At 38.4% G+C, this 21,431-nt stretch overlaps 1 protein-coding gene across 1 annotated transcript in view; it reads left to right on the top strand.

The window, feature by feature from the left end:
- Positions 1 to 8,858: 8,858 nt before the first annotated feature.
- The window catches only part of KCNIP4 (potassium voltage-gated channel interacting protein 4), a 1,016,244-nt gene continuing 1,003,671 nt past the window's right edge, over positions 8,859 to 21,431 (top strand). Inside the window, exon 1 of the mRNA XM_031942853.1 lies at positions 8,859 to 9,882. Within this exon, the coding sequence (XP_031798713.1) occupies positions 9,822 to 9,882 (61 nt within the window). The 5' untranslated portion in view covers positions 8,859 to 9,821. The remainder of the gene's footprint in view (positions 9,883 to 21,431) is intronic.

The raw sequence follows: 21,431 nt of genomic DNA, 5'->3' as shown, positions 1-21,431 counted from the left end.
AATCCAAACTTCAGACTTTTTCATAATGATATTTTCAAAATTAGTTCTGGGGGTTTGGAAGTTTATGATACTTCCAATGTAGTGTTATACAGGAAGAGGTGTGGTCACTATCTCCTAATCCATGTTCTGGTCCTGACTTGGGAAGGGCCCCTGATCTCTTGTAGCTAAATGATACTGCTCCTCAAGGCCTCTGGTCCTTTGGGAATGAAAGCAATATTGCTCCTCAGGCTTTATGATCTTTCATGACTATTCTTCCATGCCCTGCAACTGTGATTAGAACAGGATATAGGCAATGAAATCACCAAAAAGCATTCTTCCCTGATCCAAGTGCTCACATAATTGTCCCCTTTAATCTCTTTCTGATCATTTTTCAGGGTCCCTCATTGTCTTTGGCTTGAGAAGTTGCTGTTACTGCTGTTGCAAGCTCCAAAGTCGCCACTTGGGCTCCACATCATCCCCCAGTCTATTTCCACAGTCTTCTCCTTCCAACTTCCTAATTTTCTCATGGCCTGGAGTGTCTCCCCCGATCTTTTTCAGTGGCTCTGTGGCTCCAGAATTAGATTTGATGGATTGTTTTAAAGTTGTTTGGAGGGGAATGTTGGAAGAGCTTAACTGTTTCCTCTATCCTGATGTCTTACTTCTCCATTCACTTGCATTTTAAGACTTCAAGTAACAACACTGATGTCTTACTTCTCCATTCACGTACATTTTAAGACTTCATATAATGCTTATAAGATAAGAGGGACGATGCTGCTAGATAATATTTTCTATAAAAAAGTTCTGGGACATGAATAGAGGCAGATAGGTGACATGGTAGACCCAGCACTGTTATTTAGAGTTAAGAATGCCTTCATTCCTATACCATTTCAGATGATATATGAATGACTTCATGATATTTGAATGTTTTCTTTTTGCCTGCTTAAAATATTTTCTCTTTGATCTCTTTGATCTGAAATGTAGTTATTATATTCCTGGGAAATTTTAAGTTGAATTTAATTTAGGAAAAGATGGGAGGATGCTTTCATGTAGATAAAATGGGCATTACATCACTTGTCTCACAAGTTGTTTTTTTTTTTTACATGAATATCAAATAATCTGTTTAAAGTGTTTTATAAATCATAACATTCCATATAAATTATAATTTACTATTTTTGTTGTTATTGTTATTCTAATCTCCATAGTGTGATATGATATCAAAGAAACCATTATGTAAACTTAGATTGAACTGAGAGATTTAACCTGTCCAGAGACATCTATTCTTCTGTATTCCTTCTTGGTCATACCAAATTTGGAGTATTGCCTTCAGTTGCAGGTATCTATTTTCTATAGTAGGAGTATATGTTTTTTGAAGGAATCATGCTTTGAGACTATAAAATTTATCCATCAAAATACTTGTGAATGGTTAGCCTGGAAAAATAAAAAGAAGTAGAGGACTAGGGAATCATGATAGCTATATTCAATTATTCAAAGTGCTGTGCTGTGGAAGAGGTAATTTAAACATTTGTTTTTTATGTTTGGCCCCAATATACTGAGCTTCAATTAGTCCTTAAAAGCTGAAGTGACAAATTTTAGCCTATTAAAGCCCTCCAAAAGTGGAATAATCTACCTCAGAAGGCTTTTTTTTTCACTTGAGGTCTTCAAACTTAAGCTAGATAACCCTCATTTATGAAGGGGATATTTAATCACCTAAAAGTCAGAGAAAATCTCCGTAGTATCTCTTCCAAGTTTGATATTACATCATTATATTAATTTTAGTCTTTCAACTCTATGGTTGGTTAACCCAAATATTCATTAACAGAAATTTCATATTCCTTAGTAGTCAATAAACAGAGGACCACTGGACCTATGGATGTCCTGAAAGCCAACAGGAATGGCCAATTGTGCTATTTGATATGGCAGTGTTTCCTTTTTATGGCTGTATTCTGAGACTCCATTGGTTGGTAAAAACTCAGAACAAGTGATCAATTGATTATAGCCTTTTTGCCTTTACTTCATTAATTAATTCAAAACTTTTAAATGCTCATTCATTTCAAGATCCTGTGTTTGGTGCTAGGAGAGGAGAGTGAATTAGAATGTTGCTACCATCAAGGGATTTATAATCTTCTAGATTTAGAAGTAGTTTACAAATCAATCTACTGCAAGGTAGATTGTAAGTATGCATAAAGGTGTCACAAAAAGTATATGAAAACTTATAGAACAGAGCAATCACTTTTGCCTGAAAGGACACATGATGGAGATGGAATAGGTAGGATTTCAACTCATATTGCAATGGATGGGGATGTGTCTCTGTCTCTCTGAAATCTCAAAGTGGGAGGGAAGGGACATAAAAGTAACTTAAGTAAAGGAATCAGCCTATGTTCTTCATATAGACCTCAACCATCCCCTATATTTAATGACCTTTTCTAATGCAAGGATCTCCAAACATTTTCCTGATGATGCTTTACTGATGCTAGAAGTTCAAAAAGTAAAAAAGAAATGAGCCAGCTGCAGTTAGAGATGGCTGAAGGTACAGATATTCGCTGATTGAAAACTAATGAGGCAAAAAGGGATTCAATCAGTTTGAGCAGATGCTGACCTACAAGTGGAACAAGTCTGAATCAGCATAGGAAAATCAATGAGTTGAGTGGAACTATGCCTCCTCTCAGGTCTAGGGGTCTTCTGAGGTGAATGTACCATTTACCTTTAATGTGACCCATTCAGAGGGGCTAAGTGAAAAGAAACCTGGGACCAGACAGGACTCTTGTGAGAATTTCAAAAAGAAGATAGTTTCATATGATTATATCTTGGTTGCTAAAGGTGCCTAGAAATCCAATACAAATAACTGACTAAATAAATAAATGAGTGAATGAATAAAGAGATAGATAAATGAATATTTATTAAATAAATAAAGAATTACATAAATAAAAGCATTATCCCATAGACTATTACTCCTTAATTTAAGGTTCCCTTTGAAATAAGTAGGGGATTGCAATTGAAGTGCTTTTTCACAAAGATTATCATACAATGCTGAATTAGAAAAGACCTCCCAGTCCAGTCCCCTGATTTTGTAGAAGAGAAAGTGTAAGTCTTAAAGTGAAGAAACAAAATAGCAAAGTGATGATCCAAACTCAGTTATTTAGAGTTACAATCCTGGCTTCTTTCCTCTTCTTTATAATATTTTTCATTGAGTGGAGGGGAGGGTCAGTTGTTCAGAGACTTTAGTAGAAAGTAGTTGATATGTAAAAATATTAAGGGATGAAGAAAAGGGGAAGAGGTTACAAATGTTTTGGAAGGTTGGAGATCATAAACTTTTTTAAGGCATAGCCCTTATAATTGTAGTCACAAAATATTTATTAAGTATATTTAGTTGTCATGTGCTAATAAAAGCTTACTGCATCTAGCTTAATGATGGACCCATAGTAAGTGTTGAATTGAAATGTCTAAGAAGTTTATTTCATCAATATTGGATCTGAAGAGCTCCTTGAGATTTTAATCAAAAAGATCAGTGGATGGTGATATTTTACATACCTCTATGAGGAAAGAAGTTTAATAGGCAAAAAATAGGAGGAAGATGCGTGCTTTTTGTTAGCCCTGTATGTTCAGCTTTAGAAGGTAATAATATATTTCATAGAATCTTGGAGCTGAAGAAACTGGAAATGGTTAGTCTGAAGAAAATAAGGCTCAGGAGGACACATCACAGCAATTGGTATGCATCTAACCGGGTCTTGGAAAGAAAGAGGGCAAGACCCAGGGTCAGTGAATGAAAACTGCAAATAGGAAAAGGTTCCCAACAGGTAGAACTGGACAAAAGTACAAAGAGTTGTTCCTCATATGATGGCACAGAATATAGGAGAATTCAAATTTCTTGCTCCCAAAATTGTGCTTCTCTCAATGGTACTTAATATGCCATTAGCCTTTTTTTTTGGCTGCCATGTCATACATTACATTTTCAGTCCATTAGAAATCTCTAGGTCTTTTACAAGTAACTGTTATATTGCCAAGCCTGCTCCTTTTGGGCTTTGTTCAATTAATTTTTGAATCTTAATGTAGGGTTTTTCATTTATCCATATTAAATTTCAGTTATTAAATTCAACTCTTGAAAAAAAATGGGTCCCAATTCTGATAATAGACCTTTCAGCTTTGTGCCATTCAAAAAACTTGATCATCATGCTATCTATTATTCCTTTCAAATCATTAATACAATTGTTGAATGGAGTAGGACCAAGGATAGTTCCTAGAGGTACTTGAGATTTTTCTTGATAATGACAACCATTCTTTAATGACTATTCTTGTTATCTGCTCATTCACTGAGTTCTGAACTATCATCTCATTCATAAGATGTTTTGAAAGGCTTTCTAAAGGTCCTGCTGTAATTCAGGTATACTAAGTTTAAAGTGTCTTTGTGATGTATGTCATGATGAGATTAGTCTGACATTACCTGCTTGTTCTTCATGAATCCAGGCTGTTTCTTTTTCTTTTTTAGTGATCATTCCATTCCATTATAAATAATAGTTGTTGTTCAGTTGTTTCTGGCTCTTTGTGACCCTTTTGAGGTTTTCTTGGCAAAGATACTGGAGCAGTTTGATATTTCCTTCTCCAGCTCATTTTACAGATAAAGAAATTGAGGAATGCAAGTTAATGTGGCTCATCTAGGGTAACACAACTGGTAAATGTCAGGTTTTCTTTGAAGTCAGCAAGAGAAGTTTTTTTTTTTTTTAATTTAATAGCCTTTTATTTACAGGTTATATGTATGAGTAACTTTACAGCATTAACAATTGCCAAACCTCTTGTTCCAATTTTTCACCTCTTACCCCCCACCCCCTCCCCCAGATGGCAGGATGACCAGTAGATGTTAAATACATTAAAATATAAATTAGATACACAATAAGTCTACATGACCAAAACGTTATTTTGCTGTACAAAAAGAATCAGACTCTGAAATATTGTACAATTAGCTTGTGAAGGAAATCAAATGCAGGTGGGCATAAATATAGGGATTGGGAATTCAATGTAATGGTTTTTAGTCATCTCCCAGAGTTCTTTCTCTGGGCGTAGCTGGTTCAGTTCATTACTGCTCCATTGGAAATGATTTGGTTGATCTCATTGCTGAGGATGGCCAGGTCCATCAGAACTGGTCATCATATAGTATTGTTGTTGAAGTATATAATGATCTCCTGGTCCTGCTCATTTCACTCAGCATCAGTTCGTGTAAGTCTCTCCAGGCCTTTCTGAAATCATCCTGTTGGTCATTTCTTACAGAACAATAATATTCCATAATATTCATATACCACAATTTATTCAGCCATTCTCCAACTGATGGGCATCCACTCAGTTTCCAGTTTCTAGCCACTACAAAGAGGGCTGCCACAAACATTCGTGCACATACAGGTCCCTTTCCCTTCTTTATGATCTCTTTGGGATATAAGCCCAGTAGTAACACTGCTGGATCAAAGGGTATGCACAGTTTGATAACTTTTTGAGCATAGTTCCAAACTGCTCTCCAGAATGGTTGGATTCGTTCACAACTCCACCAACAATGCATCAATGTCCCAGTTTTCCCACATCCCCTCCAACACTCATCATTATTTTTTCCTGTCATCTTAGCCAATCTGACAGGTGTGTAGTGGTATCTTAGAGTTGTCTTAATTTGCATTTCTCTGATTAATAATGACTTGGAGCATCTTTTCATATGACTAGAAATAGTTTCAATTTCTTCATCTGAGAATTGTCTGTTCATATCCTTTGACCATTTTTCAATTGGAGAATGGCTTGATTTTTTATAAATTAGAGTTAATTCTCTATATATTTTGGAAATGAGGCCTTTATCAGAACCTTTGACTGTAAAAATATTTTCCCAGTTTATTGCTTCCCTTCTAATCTTTTCTGCATTAATTTTGTTTGTACAAAAACTTTTCAGTTTGGTATAGTCGAAATTTTCTATTTTGTGATCAGTAATGATCTCTAGTTCTGCTTTGGTCATAAAGTCCTTCCCCTTCCACAGGTCTGAGAGGTAAACTATCCTGTGTTCCTCTAATTTATTAATAATTTCATTCTTTATGCCTAGGTCATGAACCCATTTTGACCTTATCTTGGTGTACGGTGTTAAGTGTGGATCAATGCCTAGTTTCTGCCATATTAGTTTCCAATTTTCCCAGCAATTTTTATCAAACAGTAAGTTCTTATCCCAAAAGCTGTGGTCTTTGGGTTTGTTAAAGACTAGATTGCTATAGTTGTTGACTGTTTTGTCCCTTGAACCTAACCTATTCCACTGATCAACTAATCTATTCCTTAGCCAATACCAAATGGTTTTGGTAACTGCTGCTCTATGATATAATTTTAGATCTGGTACAGCTAAGCCACCTTCATTTAGTTTTTTTTTTCATTAATTCCCTTGAAATTCTTGACCTTTTGTTTTTCCATATGAATTTTGTTATTTTTTCTAGGTCATTAAAAAGGAGAAGTTTTTTGATTCCAGTAATGGCACTCTATCCCCTATTTCACCTAGTTGCTGATAATAAATCATTCCTTTAATAATTTATTTTATAATATTGCTAAGAATCAAAGTCCAACTCACCAGTTTATATTTTAAATATTCAATTGGCTTTCCCTCTCCGAAAATCCGTACAGTGCTCTACCATCTTCAGTCTGATGATTTCTCTCTATTACTTTTCATATAGTGCCTCAAGTACTTTTGACTTTATGTGCTCTGGGATGAAACTTGTCCAAATCTGGGTACTTGAACTCATGGAGGACAGTTAGATGACATCTTATCTCCTTTTTTATCATAGAATGTTAACTCCAGGATAGATTCATAGGAGTGTATCTAATACTAATAAAGTATCTCACATATAGTAGGTTCTTAGTAAATGTCTCAAATTGAATTCTCAGTTCTTTGACTTTGTTATATTTTTCTATATAAGACTTTGAAAAATGGGTGCTGGTTTATTATTTCCTTGTAAATTTGAATTGGTCTCCTTAAATAGCTTTTTTCTTTTCACTTGAGTCATCTACAATTGTGTTCACAGAGTCACTCTTAAAAGCTTTTCTTTTGAGTCAACTTTCCTTCTATGAAATATATCCGAGTGAGCAAGATGAAGAAATGTGGGCTAAGTAATAGTATAGTTGGCAGCTGTGATCCTCAGCTGTCTGAATAGTAACATCCACAAAGTAGTCATTAATGATTCTTTGCCAATTTCTTGAGATAAACATCTCAAAAAGGATATCCCAGAGATTGATTGATCTTTGAGTCTATGTGCTTTGACATTTTTATCAATCATTTTCTTTATTATTTTAAGATTTTTATTAATGTCTTGGGTTATTATATATTACCTACATTTCTGAGCACATTATCAATGATAGATTAAATTTGACAACCTTATAGGAAACTTCTAGGAGTAAAGTACTGAGCTGGGCACTGTGGAAATAAAGAAAAAAGTGAAAAAAGTCAGCCCTATCCTCAATGGAGGAACTTATATTCCATGTTGTTGTTTAGTCATTTTTAAGTCAGGTGAACTTCTTTGTGGTCCCATTTGGAGTTTTCTGGCAAAGATTCTAGAATGGTGTGCCATTTCCTTCTCCACCTCATTTTACAGATGAGGAAACACGATCAAGTGATTCACCAAGAGTCACATAGCTAATAAGTGTCTCAGGATAGGTTTCAACTCAGTCAGGAAGACGTCTTCTTCATTCCAGGCCTGGCACTCTATCCATGTGCCATCTAACTTCTCCATTGCTTACATTCAGAATTGAATGAAATGCTCAGTTTTACTTTATAATTTTAATATTTTAGAATTTACCTATATATATATATATTCGTATATGTGACTTAGTAATTACACATGATATTAAATATGAGATAGAGAGTAGTAAAAATATACCTATATTTCCTTTAGTCTAGTTTAAGGTAAGATATAAGAATATTCTGGGTGAGAGGTAATGATATCTTAAACTAATATGGCAACTATTGTGAGAGATTCTGAGAACACTGAACTGCCAAGTCTTGGATATTAAGGAAGCGGAAAGATTATTCTAAGGTTGTAAAACTGGGCTACTAGAAGGATGGTATCCATGGAAGTAAAAGAGGATGTTTGGAAGAGGGTAGGATTGGCAAGGAGTGATGAATTCAACTTGAGACGTGGATTTCTGCCTGTAGGATATCCAGTTTAGAGAGGTCAGCAGACAGTTCAGGATGTGAGACTGAAATTCAAGAAAGAGAGATTGAAGTTTGTTCATGATACTAGATTTTGTGTATTTTTGTTTTATGCTTTTAAATTCACTTTTTCCCCCTAAAAGGGAGTTCATAGTTTAGACCAGACTGCCCAGAGGGTGCATGACTAAAACAATGGTTAATGTATGATCTTTAAGGCACCTTCCACTTCTAACACTATAATCTAAATTATTCTGAGTAAGATTGTATTTGGAGGGCCAGTAGATACAGGATGTTGGAGTCTTGGATCCTGCCCTCCATCCAAAACTGCTTCGGGAAGATGGAGGAGTCACTTATATCTCTGTGCCCAAAACAAGGCTCCATTAGAGCTGTGCTGCCTGTCTGTTGGTAGACAGTTGGGACCCACAAAAACACCCAAGAGCATAGTCGGAATATATTTAGGACAAGTAGAGCTGGGAAGGAACATTAAGAGACTGAAAAAAAGACATTGGGTTCCAGAACACAGACTGGGAAACCTAAAGAACCAGAAAAATAGGCAGTTTTCTCTGAGACGGTTTTTTTTCTTCTACTGAGAAGAAAGTTTTGTTCCATCTCCTCTCCTCATTCTTGGTAACTGTCTAGGACGGAGATGCCAAGGGTCAGTGCTGCATGCTCGGGAGCCACGTTAACCTGGTGCCCGATGCCAGCCCTGTGCCAGCCACAGCACCCAAACTGAGTTTCTCAGCCAACTCTTCCCTTGTCCAGGACTTTTTTATGTGTGGGGGCAGGTGGGCCTTTTCAGGCTTTTGCTCTGGCCCTCAGGCCCTATCGCTGGGCTCTCGATGGTCCGGGAATCGGCAGCCACGCGAGATTTAGGGCAGGTGCCCAGGCCGGCGAGTGGAAAAGGGAAGTCTCCCCTCCAGTTTGTTCTTGGTCCCTGGCAGGCAGATGTGGGAGGGCACACCTGGCGGGCCTTCCCCTGCCTCCTGGTGTCTAGCGCCCCCCCCACCAGCGCCAAGATGCCATTTGCCACCCTGTAGCGTTGCCCTCTCCGTCCATCTCGCCCGGAGGAAGGCAGCCGCCCGAGGTCCTCCCAGCGGCGGCTCGCGACGGCCGAGCAAGCCCAGCCTGAGCCCCTGGCCAGTGCCCTCGCCTTGGGTGGGCTCCCCTGGTGGAGGGCGCCGTCCCCGGCTCTCCGCTAAGTAGTCCCGGGCTCTCGCCTCGCAGTCCGGGGCTGGCGGCCCGGGCCCCCGGGAGCGAGCAGCAGGTGGCTCGCACGTCGCGAGGGGAGCGATCCCGGCGTGGCTCTGCCCCCCGGGCTGAGTGCGTGCGTGGCCGCCGCCGCCGCCGCTTCCCGCCCCGCTCGCAGCCCGGAGGGTCCGGCGCCAGCGAGCAGCGCCGCCGCCTCCTCCCGCCCGCCCGCAGCCTCCGCCCTCCGCGGCTGGCCAGTCGGAAGCGCGCAGGCAGCTCGCCCCCGGCTCGGACTCAGCCTTGCACACGGCTCAGCGCTCCCCGCTCTGCGCAGCCGGCACCCCGGGCGAGCGAGCGAGTGGCTGGCTGTGCGCGCGCCTGAGCCAGCGTGCGGGGGGCTGCGGACTCCCAGCAGCGTCCTCCCGGCTCTGCCTGCCGAGCCAGCCCGCCAGCCAGTCCGTCAGCCCGCCCGCCGCCCGCCCGCCAGCCCTCCCGGCGCAGCAGCATGAACGTCAGGCGGGTGGAAAGTATCTCCGCTCAGCTGGAGGAGGCGAGCTCCACAGGCGGTAGGACGCAAGAAGCATGCGGGCTGCTGCCCTTCTCCCCGCCGGCCGGAGCGGGGGCTCCTGCCACTTGTCGGGGGACGCTGGGGACCTGCTGCATGACCGGGGAGGGGGCGGGGACGGGCTGGGGAGGGGGGGGGGACGCATGAGGGACCCGGGTCCGAAAGGGACACAAACCCCGGAGCAATCCCAGTGTTAGAAGTGTTGGAAAGTCGCGGGCGGAAAGGTTCCCCCGCCAACCTGTCCGCTACTTTTGCCTTCTCTGAAACGGCCCCAGCTTCTTTCTGCCCCTGCCCCGAACTCCAGCCCGCGGACTTCGTCCCTTGGTAGCGATGAGAGTTCCTCCCGAAACCCACGGACACTCCAGCCGTCCTGCCCCTTCTGCCCCCAGCGCCCTCGGTGCCCCCCGAGCCGTCACCCCCACTTGTGCTATACCCCAGCATGTCTGGCGTGCCGGCTTCTCGGGCACGGCCGCGGGTCCTGTTCTCGCCAGCTTCAGTTTAGCGTGTTCCGAGAAAATGGTCCTCCGTGACATTTGGCAATCCTTTCTGTCTAGCCTGGGAAAGGTAGATGCTCTGCAGCGTGCATGGGACTTGGGGGTGTACGGGAACTTGCATTTTGAGAGAGGAGGCTGCCCAACGCTCAGACTATTGAGCAGAACAACCCCCTAAAATGTGGCTCGAAGGAACCCCTTAAAACGGTCCCCACGCATAGAAGCGTCTCCGGCTCGGAGCGTTGCTTCGGAGGTAGCCTGGATGCTCACTACGTAGGGGGCTGGAAACGTGATGGAGCCGCTGTCCAACGTTTTCCGACCGTCTTCTTTGACATACGTTAGTGTAGTTTTAGTTGGCAGGACTCGAAACTTGGAAGCAAAAAACGATGGCTTTAGAGCTGGGGAAGGAGCTCGTGGGGAAAGGAGGCTCTGAGCTCTTTGCCATATTTGTTGTTTATGCCGATTCCCCGAAGATTCAGGTCGCTGAATTTCGGCAGAATCTTCCGAAATGAACTTCGCTCTTTTGCTTTGAGAGCTCGTTTGATGCGCAATAAAGTCTGTCATACTTTTAGCTCTTTTTCCATCCCTCCCTTTTTTATTTTCAAGTGCGTTTCAAATCGAGAGATTTACTTCTTTGTGATGCTTTTCCAAGGTTTCTGGGTTAGGTGATATCTTGAACTTCCTAGTTATTTCGGGTCTCTTTAACCTAATCAAAATCCTGTTCAAAAATCAGTTTTGCAGATGGTGAGTTGGGAAATATGTTCATGAAATGGTCTGCTGTCCCTCACTGTCTACACTATCCATCAGCTTGGTTTTTTTTTTTTTTCTGGAAAATTTCAGGGCAATATGCATGGAGGAGAAACTCAAGAATCAGGTGGACTAGATGTTTCAAGAGCAAAATATCATATTTCAAGTATTGACTTAGTCACTTAATTTTCAGAATTACAGGGTACTCGTTATAAAAAAAAGTAGTGCTATGATTTCTTAAAGGAAATTTAAAGAAATAAATAAGAGGCTGTGTTTTTATTTTAAAATGCTGTCCTTACCTAGAGAAATGAAAAAGATGCCTTTGAGAGGGATGCTGTGAATAATCAATTTATTTTATGTTCTGACAGACTTTATAATCAAATGAAGTTTCAGTGAATTGGACAGACACAGAGTGTTGACTACAGCACAGAGTGTGTGGATTGGAGTTGCTAATGATAAAAGCTTGTCTTTAAGAATTAAGTCAGTATCTGGCCTTATTCATTTTCATCAAATCAGTTTACTTGGAATTTGGATCTCCAATTTGCTTGATAGAAACACAGTATTTCTTGAAATGGACCAGGTTCATCATTTGGGGGCTGGTAGAGTGGAAATTCTCCATCCCTGCTGGTTTAAGCCTGAAGTAGAAAGGGAGGACTTCACTGACAGATGCTAATTTGATACTGTTTTGTCAGCACTTTATTTACAAATTATTAGAACTGGGTCATATGTGAATGGAATGAGAGCAGATTGACTTTTCAAGAATGAAGTTTCCAGTGTATTTCTTTTGAATGTCTGTGCCACAGGTGGGGAATTCAGATGATAATTCCTTAGATGAATTTTTAGTAGAGAATCCATAGGGGAAGAAGTGTTAGTTAACAGAAGCATTTTCCATAGAATTGTATCTTCTGATGTCTGTGGTAACCAGTATCTAACTTCAAGACAGTTGGGCAAGCTGAGGTAGAAACTAGTTAATTGTGTTGTTTATATTCACTGACTTCAGAGACCCTTTTTTGATGCTAAGAGCCTATGATTTTGAGATGACTTGGGATATATCATAAAAGGTGATTTGAAGAAAGGAAAAGTGAGGGGGAAATCATATCAATGAAAGAGAGGAGAAAACTTTGGGGAGTTGTGGGAAGCAGGTTGCTATGACAAAACTTAGTTACAAATCCACAAAAAAACTCCCTCTTTGTTTTTCTTTCTCCTCTTTCAGGTGATATATTTAGTAATTTAATCAATCAACATAAATTCAAGGTTAATGGAGTTGAAATTATTGAATGCTTAAAATAAATTAGCAAGTTATGACAGAAAAGAAAAAAAAATCTACCATTAAAAACCAGCACATTTTGAATAGGCTTCTGGATTATAAAATTTATTTCCTTTCTTCATGGCCATTTTCATTAGCCCCCATATTCAATCAAAATCTGTCTCAAATGTATTTTTTGTGTTTATATTTAGGCTTATTGCCTTGTTTCCCTTACATAAAATTTCATGAGTTTTTCCTCTCACTGGAAAGAGAGCAGGAGAAAAAAAGACAACAAAACTAGGATACCTTTAAAAGAAAATTAGATGTAAGGTCATAGGAAGAAAAAAACCATACCAATTTATGGATTGGTGTGCTAATTGTGTAGTTTAAATTAGAGATGGCAGATGTTAGGTGATGCAATGTACCATGTGTATTTCAGTGGCAGAGTGGGGGGAGAAATCCCTTCAGTTTTGAATTTGTGACCTGATAGATGGCCTGCCTCTATTTATTTCTTTCATTCAGTTCATGATTAAATCAATTCATTTATTTAATTAATAAATTGGTTCATTAAGGATATGCCAGTTAGTTAATAATTTCATGCCAGATCATATTACCTATGTGATCCTTATATAACTTTATGATACTTATTTTTTTTCATCATGTTGTGATAAGGAGAAATGGGAGGTCTTCTGAAATGACAAATTATTGGGTAAATGGCTGGTGTTAATAAAGTTTTGTGTGTGTTTGACTGCGTATATGTATATGTATATTTGTCTTTACCAGGAGATTTTCTCTCTTTGGGTAGCTTTTTTCAGCTAGAGAAGTACTCTTCCATAAAATGCCTGTGCTAGATTTTTAGAAATTAATGAGAAATGTGATATAAAACATGGTTAAACATAGATACATGAATTGTGATATGCAGTATAGTACGTATTCGTCATTAAGACATTTACTTTGGATAGCAACTACCTACGTTGAAGGTTTACTTCTTCATCAGAAACATTTACTCCTCTTGTGACATAATGCTTTGGTCCCTATATTTGTTTTAATTCATCACTGTTGGAAAATTGCTTTCAGTAGAATATATTCTTCCATATTTCATAGCCAAGAATGCCTATTTATTTAATAGCTTCTCTCCTTCGGAATATGGGGAAATGTGCCACCATGACAAATACTTCAAGGTTTCATATGCTTTGTACCTTTTGCCTAGCTGTGCTTAACTATAAAATGATCACATCCTGGGTCGGTTGCTTGAGTGATTTGTTGTAGAACAATCAATGTCCTGATCCCACTCTACTCCCAATATGGTTGCTGCCCTTGGGTGGGTTTTTATAGAATAAGACGATATGAAAGTTCTCTTCAAGGGAATCAATACTTGAAGTGAGCTTTGAAGAGAGTCATGGCTTCCAACAGGTAGAGGTTAAGAGAGGAGAAAATATCAGAAATAGATGTCTGGAACAGAAGTGCAGAGAGAATAAGAAATCACATATAGTATACAAGAAACAGAGAATGGGGTTTCTACTTCTCTATATTTAAAAAACATTGACAATACTTTTTAATATTGTTTTGGTCGATTTGTCTTAAGGAAAAGTATCGTGAATCATACTCCCTAAAGAAAAGGTATCATGTAAACATCGGATACCAGTTAGGTTTTATTTTGGGGGGAGGAGGGTAATCCACCTTATATTAATAAGCTTTCAACTTCAAATCTGTCTACTTAATAGCTGTGTGAATTTAAACTTTAACACATAGCATCTGCCTGCCTCAGTTTCTTTGTATATAAAAGCAAGAATATTGATAGCACCAACTTCCCAAGGTAATTGTGATCTTATTTGTAGATCACTTTTCAAACTTTAAAGAGCCATATAAATGCTAGCTATTATTGTTAAAATTCCTATCATTATCATTAATTTTTGAACATTTTATTTTTACATAATCTTCTTGCCACTTGAGTTTGGCATAATTTACAATTGTAGAAATTTGAATAAAATCAACCCTACTTGCCAGTCCTTCATGTGAATATATAATAAAGATAGGAAACCTCCCATGTATCATAGAGATTGGGGTGGGGGAGAGAAATAAAGCAATAAAGTAAAAGCCATCAATAAACCGAAGAGATTAAAAAGTCTCTATTGATAGAAGTGGTTGAGGCTGATTTTTTTTTCCCCTTGGATAATGGTTTTCTTGCAATTCATTGTTAAGCTCTCTGTTGGATTGGATCTGGATGGCAGATTAAGTCCCAGAATTACTTTTCTGCATTCTATTCCTTCTATGCCCCATAGTTTGAGGAGCATGTGGTCCCTATTCTCCAGTCTAGCCTGAATAAGAAGGTCAGTCTTTTTTTTTAAGTGGCACCTCTGAGCTTTACCCTGATTTTTCAAGGATCATGCATAAGTGCAGGTTGATTCCATAGTTTCTGAAGAAAGGCAAAAAGAGGTACAGAGGGGACCTGTGGAGATAATGCCCAAGGCTCTCCACTGTCTTTCTGGGCCAGTGATGGGACAAATGGGCTGCAATCAACACTCCCCTGGCACACTTGGGAGGAAAGACTCTCCATATCTCTTGTGGAAAAGCTTTTCAGTCCCTGGATGAATATAGAGCAACTATTTCTTGCTCTGCTTGCATGATGGTGGGGAAAAAGTGCCTTGACTTGCTAAATATCAGGACTAAGCTTATCACTTTCAGTTTATGTTTGTCAGTATATGGAAAGCTAATAAAATTTACCAACAAGCAATAATCATTTATTTAGCATTCACTGTATACCATATCCACTGGAAATACAAAAATTAAAGTGACAGTCTGTTGTCTTCTGAAATCTTGCATTCTTCTGGGGCTGGGAATAAAGGAGAGAAATGGAACTTATTTACAGTTAAACAAATACATGGTGTATTTATTATAAATGAATACACCAAAGATGGGCCTCTTGAAAGAGGGAGCACTTGAGTTGAACCTCAAAAAGAATTAGGGAAATGATGATGAGAAAGGAGAAAATTTCAGGCCTGGGAAGACAGCCTCTGAAAGTATATACAGGAGAGACATGGATTGTTATGTACAAGAAACAGATGGCAGGACCCTTTGATTGAAGCACAGAGTGAATGAAGAGGAGGAGTCATGTGGAACCTTCCAGGAAACTTGGGTTAGAGCTGGATGGTGAAGGACTTTAAACACGAAAAAGTTTGTCTTTTATTCCAAAGGCCCTAGAGAACAGCTGAATGTTCTTGAGCAGGGGACACGATCTTGAATTTTCTAGGAAGCAATTATGAGTGTTGTCAACTTCAGCTGTGGTAGTAGTAGAAACCGGATATTTGAGAGGAGCTCTTTGACAGAAAAACCTTCAGACACCATTGTGACAGAGTCTGTCTCTTCTAGTACTTGTTGATGTGTCTTATAAGCCTATTTTTAAGCAGGATTTCTCAACCTGGGGTCTAGCCTGGTTTTAGGGGCTCCACAAATAAGATGAAGAAAAAAATAAATATTTATTTTCACTAATCCTGAGCTGAAATTTACCATTTCCTTCAATTATGATCAGCAACAGAATGCTTTTATTCTGAGAAAGGGGTCAACAGGCTTTACTGACTTACAAAGTGGTCCAAGATGCAAAATAATAATAATAATAATAATAATAATAATAACAAAGAAGCAGTTGAGAATCTCTCCTCTCAAGGGCTTCCAGATCTCTCATTGGCCTGGTTCAGGAGAGATTCAACTTCTTAAAATAACGAGCCTCCTAGATGTGGCCAGAGAGATCATTTACCCCAGCCCTTCATTTTACACATGAGGAAACTCGGGTCTAGGGAGGTTAAATGACCTCCTCAGAGTTACACATCAAATTAGAAGGTGAGCCAGGAATAGCTTTAATATAGCCTGACTCACACTAAAATGAGCACTGGACTGTACCCGACTGCTTGAGACTGATGGAAGATTTGATTGCCTGCGATAGATATATAAGACACTGTAAACTGCTTGAAGGCAGGGAGAACTTCCTTTCTTTTCTTTTTGTATCCCTCAGGCCTAGTATAGTACCTGAAAAATTGGAAGTGCTTAATAAATGCTTATTAAATGTAATTGATAGATATGATGGTGGCATATGAAAATATAGAGGAGATACTATCTATTTTCAAGAGGTTTTTGGTCTTGTCTGACAGGCAGAGAAGATTAATTGTCAAGGGAATCATATGTACTGTTGATATTTCTTCTTCCAATTTATCATGCTCAAATGGGAAGAGAAAATAACATCCTATTTTATGATCAGCCAAAGTTTGCTCAAAAGAACTGGTGAAATCTGAGCTAGATCTTAAAGCATGGTTAATATTTTGAAAGGGGGAGAATTTTCCAGCTAGGGAAATGAGGGAGCAAAATCATAGAAGGGAAAAAAGTTGGGAAAGTGCAATGGCAGTGGGGGCTGGGGATAACTAATGAGGTATCAAAGCTTGCCTAAAATGACTGTTTTGCTAAAAAGACAAGCTTGAAAAGTTAGGTTTTCTAAGAGACTTTAGAAGAAGCATCCTAGATACTTTGGCAGTCTAATGGACTCATGAATCCTTTCTCAGAATGATGCTTTCTCAATGCATAAAATATAATGATAGCATTACAAAGGAAGCCAGTTATACTGAAATATTGTTGTCAAAATATTTCATAAAAATTTCCTGATTCCATTTATAGACCTTGAATGTTTTGAAGGACCTTGAATGACAAACACATGGGTATAACCTCTATCCAATAGGAAATGAGGGAACATTTGGGGAAAAAAATGTGCAACATCATCCAGGTGGTATTTTACTTGTGCTGGTAATTTGTACAAGATACAGAAGCAGAACAGTTGTAAGACTGTTGCATCAATGCGTGCTTGATATGAGAGGAGCCTGGACTATGATGGTGGTAGTGGGAAAATAGAATGAAAAACAAATGTGAGACATTAGAGAATAAATAGGAGGATGGACAAATTACTATATTTGTGTGAAGGTATTTTCAAATTTCTATTTATTTCCGTATTTCCATGATCTTATAACAATGGTAGCGAAAAGTGCAGGAGAAAAAGATTGACCTAAGAAATAGTAGTACTATATAGCCAGCAGGATGTGGCACAATCTTTTTACTGCTTTATTTTTGTTAAAGCACTCATTTCATTGGGATGGCTTTTTGTTTCTGAAAACATCCATAATCTTACATTTTATATGAATTCATTCCTAGAATTGCTGATATAGATGGGATCTCAGGGACTGTCTAGTTTAACTCACATTTTGACAAATCAAGGAAACTGTCATTCAACCTTTCCTTGAAGAACTTTGGTGAAAGAGAAGCCATTACTTCCTCAGGCATCCCATTCTCCCACTGGACAGCTCCAATTGATTGGATTTTTCCCCTTACATCAAGATAATTTTTTTGTTCCACTTGCCAGTGTTGGTTCAGCTTTCCAAGGCCATAGAAAAAGTCTTCTTCTCCACAACAGCCCTTCCAATTTTTGAAGCTTGCTATGATGTCTCTTCTAAGTATTTTTTTCTTCATCTTAACATATTAAGTCCATCTATTAATATTTACATAACTTAATCATTATTATTTTAAAAACTGTTCTGTTTACCCTCCTTTGAAAGCTTTGCAGTTTATCAATGCCCTTTTTAAAAGGTGGCTTCCCAGACTAGGGACAATATGCTAGATTTGGACAGGCTATGTATAATAAGGTAGGGTTGAATCATCACCTCTCTCACTCTGGAAACTGGATATGTTTACGGAAATCACATTAACTTTTGAATAACCTAGGATGCTATTGACCCATATCGATCTTGCAGTGCAATAAAACTGCCAGATATTTCTCACTAAATTATTATCTAAACATACCCATTCCATACTTTACTGAGAGATTCGATTTCTTTTTAACCCAAGTCTAAGACTTGACATTTATTCTTATTAAATTCTATCTTGGAATTATCAAGTTGAAATCTTTTGGGAATTGATTCTGTTATGCAATGTTTTAGTTCTCCCTCCAAATCTCATATTACTTACATATCTGATAATTATATTATCTATGCTTTTATCTAATTCACTAACGAAATGTCAAATAGCACAGGACTAAAAAGATCAGTGGTAGGAATGCTCTAATCAAGTTATCCCTCCAAAGTGACATTGAACTACAATGATTATTTTTGGTTCCAACTATTCATTCAATTCAGAGTTTACCTATATCTATTAGTGTCTAAACCACCATTTTCCATCTCATGCCAAAGAACAGGAGCAAATCTTCTTATCAAAAGTTTTGCTGAAATAAAGTTAAACTTAATTTACAGTTTTTCCTCTGATCTTCCATTCTAGTAACCATGTATAAAAAGGAAATAAGGTTAGTTTGGCAGGTCAAGACCTTAATGAAACCATGCTTGTTCTTTGTTATTACAGGTTTCTTTTTCTAAATAGTCACTATGCTTAGTTTTAATAACATAATCTAGAATTTTGCCTTGGGTTAGAGTAAAGCTTATTGGTCTCTATTTTAAATGATTCTATTCTTGTCTCTTTTTGGAAAATTGGAATATTTGCCCTTTTCCAGTCCTGAAGCTTCTTTTTGATTTTCTTCTTCCTGATTCTATCTGTGTCTGGGTCTGTGTCTGTCTCTCTTTCGCATAAAACGTATTGTTATATTTTTTGCTTTTTATATCACATTCATTTCTAGATATGCCATCTTTGACTCATCTACTCTACCAGAACTGAACCTGCCATTGTAACAAAGAGAAATCATCAAACAAAAATAATTAATATCACATCTGTAGCTATAACCATCATTCTATTCTTAACCAGCAGCCCCTATGCATATGCCAAGAAGAAAAAAAGATATATTCCATCATCTATTCTCCAAGACAAAATTGATGACTGGAGTCACTGAAAGTTCACTATCCTTTCAGTGTTCTTTTTATTTACATTATCGTAGTCATTACCTGTATTGAGCTCTGGTTCTGCTCACTTCAGCTTGCATCTATGCAAATCTTATCACCTTTCTCTGAACTTGTCAAGTTCATTTTTTAATTTCAGTTTAATCCATCATATGCATCTGCCAGTTCAATCAGTAATTCCCAAACTGGTGATACTTTCTTTTCTATTCTTTGCTACCATGAAAAGTGTTGCAAGGAATACGTTGGCATATAGCCTTGGTTTTTGTTTTTTGCCTTTTGGGGAGATATATGTGCCCAGTGATGGAATTGAAAGGTTAAAAGTTATGAATAGTTTAGTTATTTTCACCCCATGTCATTTCTTTCAGCATCCTAAGATACAGCTAAACTATCTCACTACTAATCTTGGTTTCCAACACCCCTGTAGTCAGTTTTTGGCTTATGTATTTCTTTGTAATCTCATCTTTGTTTTTAAAGGCAGAAGGAGCTCCTGATAGTGACCCCTTTCTCAATTTGGAGAATTATCTTTGTGAGTTAGTGAAGAATACTGAGTAGTTAAGTGACTTAGGAACAGGATACTCCTATACTCATTTATATATAGGGCTGTAGGATACTCCTATACTAATTTTATCTCATGATAGCTTTAGAGCTGGAAGGGAGGCCATATAATTACCATTTTCCTCATTTCCAAATAAGGAAACTGAGGCTCAGTGAGATTAGTTGAGTTGGTCAAGGTTTTATAGATAGTAAACATTAAAATATAATTTGAACCTACATCCTCCTATTTGAGAACCAGTAATATGTTCACTGTATATATTGCTTGCCTCCTTGTCCAAGCTTATTTACTATTGTCTTTTTAAAACTTGTATTATTCTCCTTGGCAGAACTGAGTACTTCTTCCCTCATTTCATCATCTATTATCTATTATTATTATCTCATTCACCCTGAACAGTGGCCCTAATCCTTCTTTGATTCATCTTGCCCATCCCATCATATTTATGTTCCCTCTTTTATTACTGTCTACATTCCTTACTGACTGGTTCATTCTGAGCTTTAGCAAGCCTAATTATATTTTAAAAGACCATCAGTATTTCTTTATTCCCATTTAAATGCTTGCTTTTTTATCTTTCACCTTCCTTATATATTCTCCCCCCCCTTTTTGGGGTAAGGCAAGCAGTATTAAGTGACTTGTCTAGGATCATATAAGGTAGTAAGTGCTAAGAGTCTAAGGACAGATTTGAACTTGGGTCCTCCTGACTCCACTGCTGCTACTCTATCCACTGAACCACCTGACTGTTATCCTTTTATATGTTTTTTTTAATATTTAATTTGGTCACTGAGTCTTTACTCTTTTATATCAGTTGCTTTAGGCAATCTCCCTTCCTTTTCCTCTGTGATGCTGATTTATTTAGTTATGGTAAATTATATTTTATTTTCCCAATTAAGTGTAAAGATAGTTGTAAACATTCATTTTAAAAAAATAAGATGTGGAGTTTGAATTTTGTTTCCTTCTTCCTTCTGCTCTTTCTTCCCCAAGATGGGTAGCAAGTTAAAACAGGTCATACATGTTGCCTCATGTAAATATATTTCCACATAAGTGATATTATGAAAGAAGAAAAAGAACGAAAGGAAAAAATACCACATACATACACCCACAGAAGTGAGAACAATCTACTTCGATTTGCATTCAGACTCTCTAGTTCTTTCTCTACATGTGGATAGCATTTTTCATCATGAGTCTTTGGATCATTGTGTTGCTGAGAAGAGGTAAGTCCATCACAGATGATCATCCCATTATGTTGCAGCCCCTGTGTACAATATTCCTCTTTTCCTGCTTACTTCCCTCAGTATCAGTTAAGTCTTTCCAGATTGTCTTTTCTTTTTGAAATCTGCCTGTTGATCATTTCTTATAGTACAATAATATTCCATTACAATCACGTACCACAATTTGTTCAGCCCTTCCCCAAATGATGAGCACCCCCTCAATTGTCAATTCTTTGTTATCACAGAAAGAGTTACCATAAACATTTTTGTACATGTAGGTCCTTTCCCACTGTTTTAAAATCTCTTTGGGATCAGAAATAGGAGTATTGTTGGATCAAAGGGATTGCACAGATGGGTTTCTCCTTGGGCATACTTCCAGATTGCTCTCTAGAATAGTTAGATCACTTCACAATTCCACCAACAATGCATC

The sequence above is a fragment of the Sarcophilus harrisii genome, chromosome 6 (genome assembly GCF_902635505.1).
Source record: "Sarcophilus harrisii chromosome 6, mSarHar1.11, whole genome shotgun sequence".
Lineage (NCBI taxonomy): Eukaryota > Metazoa > Chordata > Mammalia > Dasyuromorphia > Dasyuridae > Sarcophilus > Sarcophilus harrisii.
Note: the sequence above shows the minus strand (reverse complement) of the source record. Positions and strands in the feature narration are given on the sequence as shown.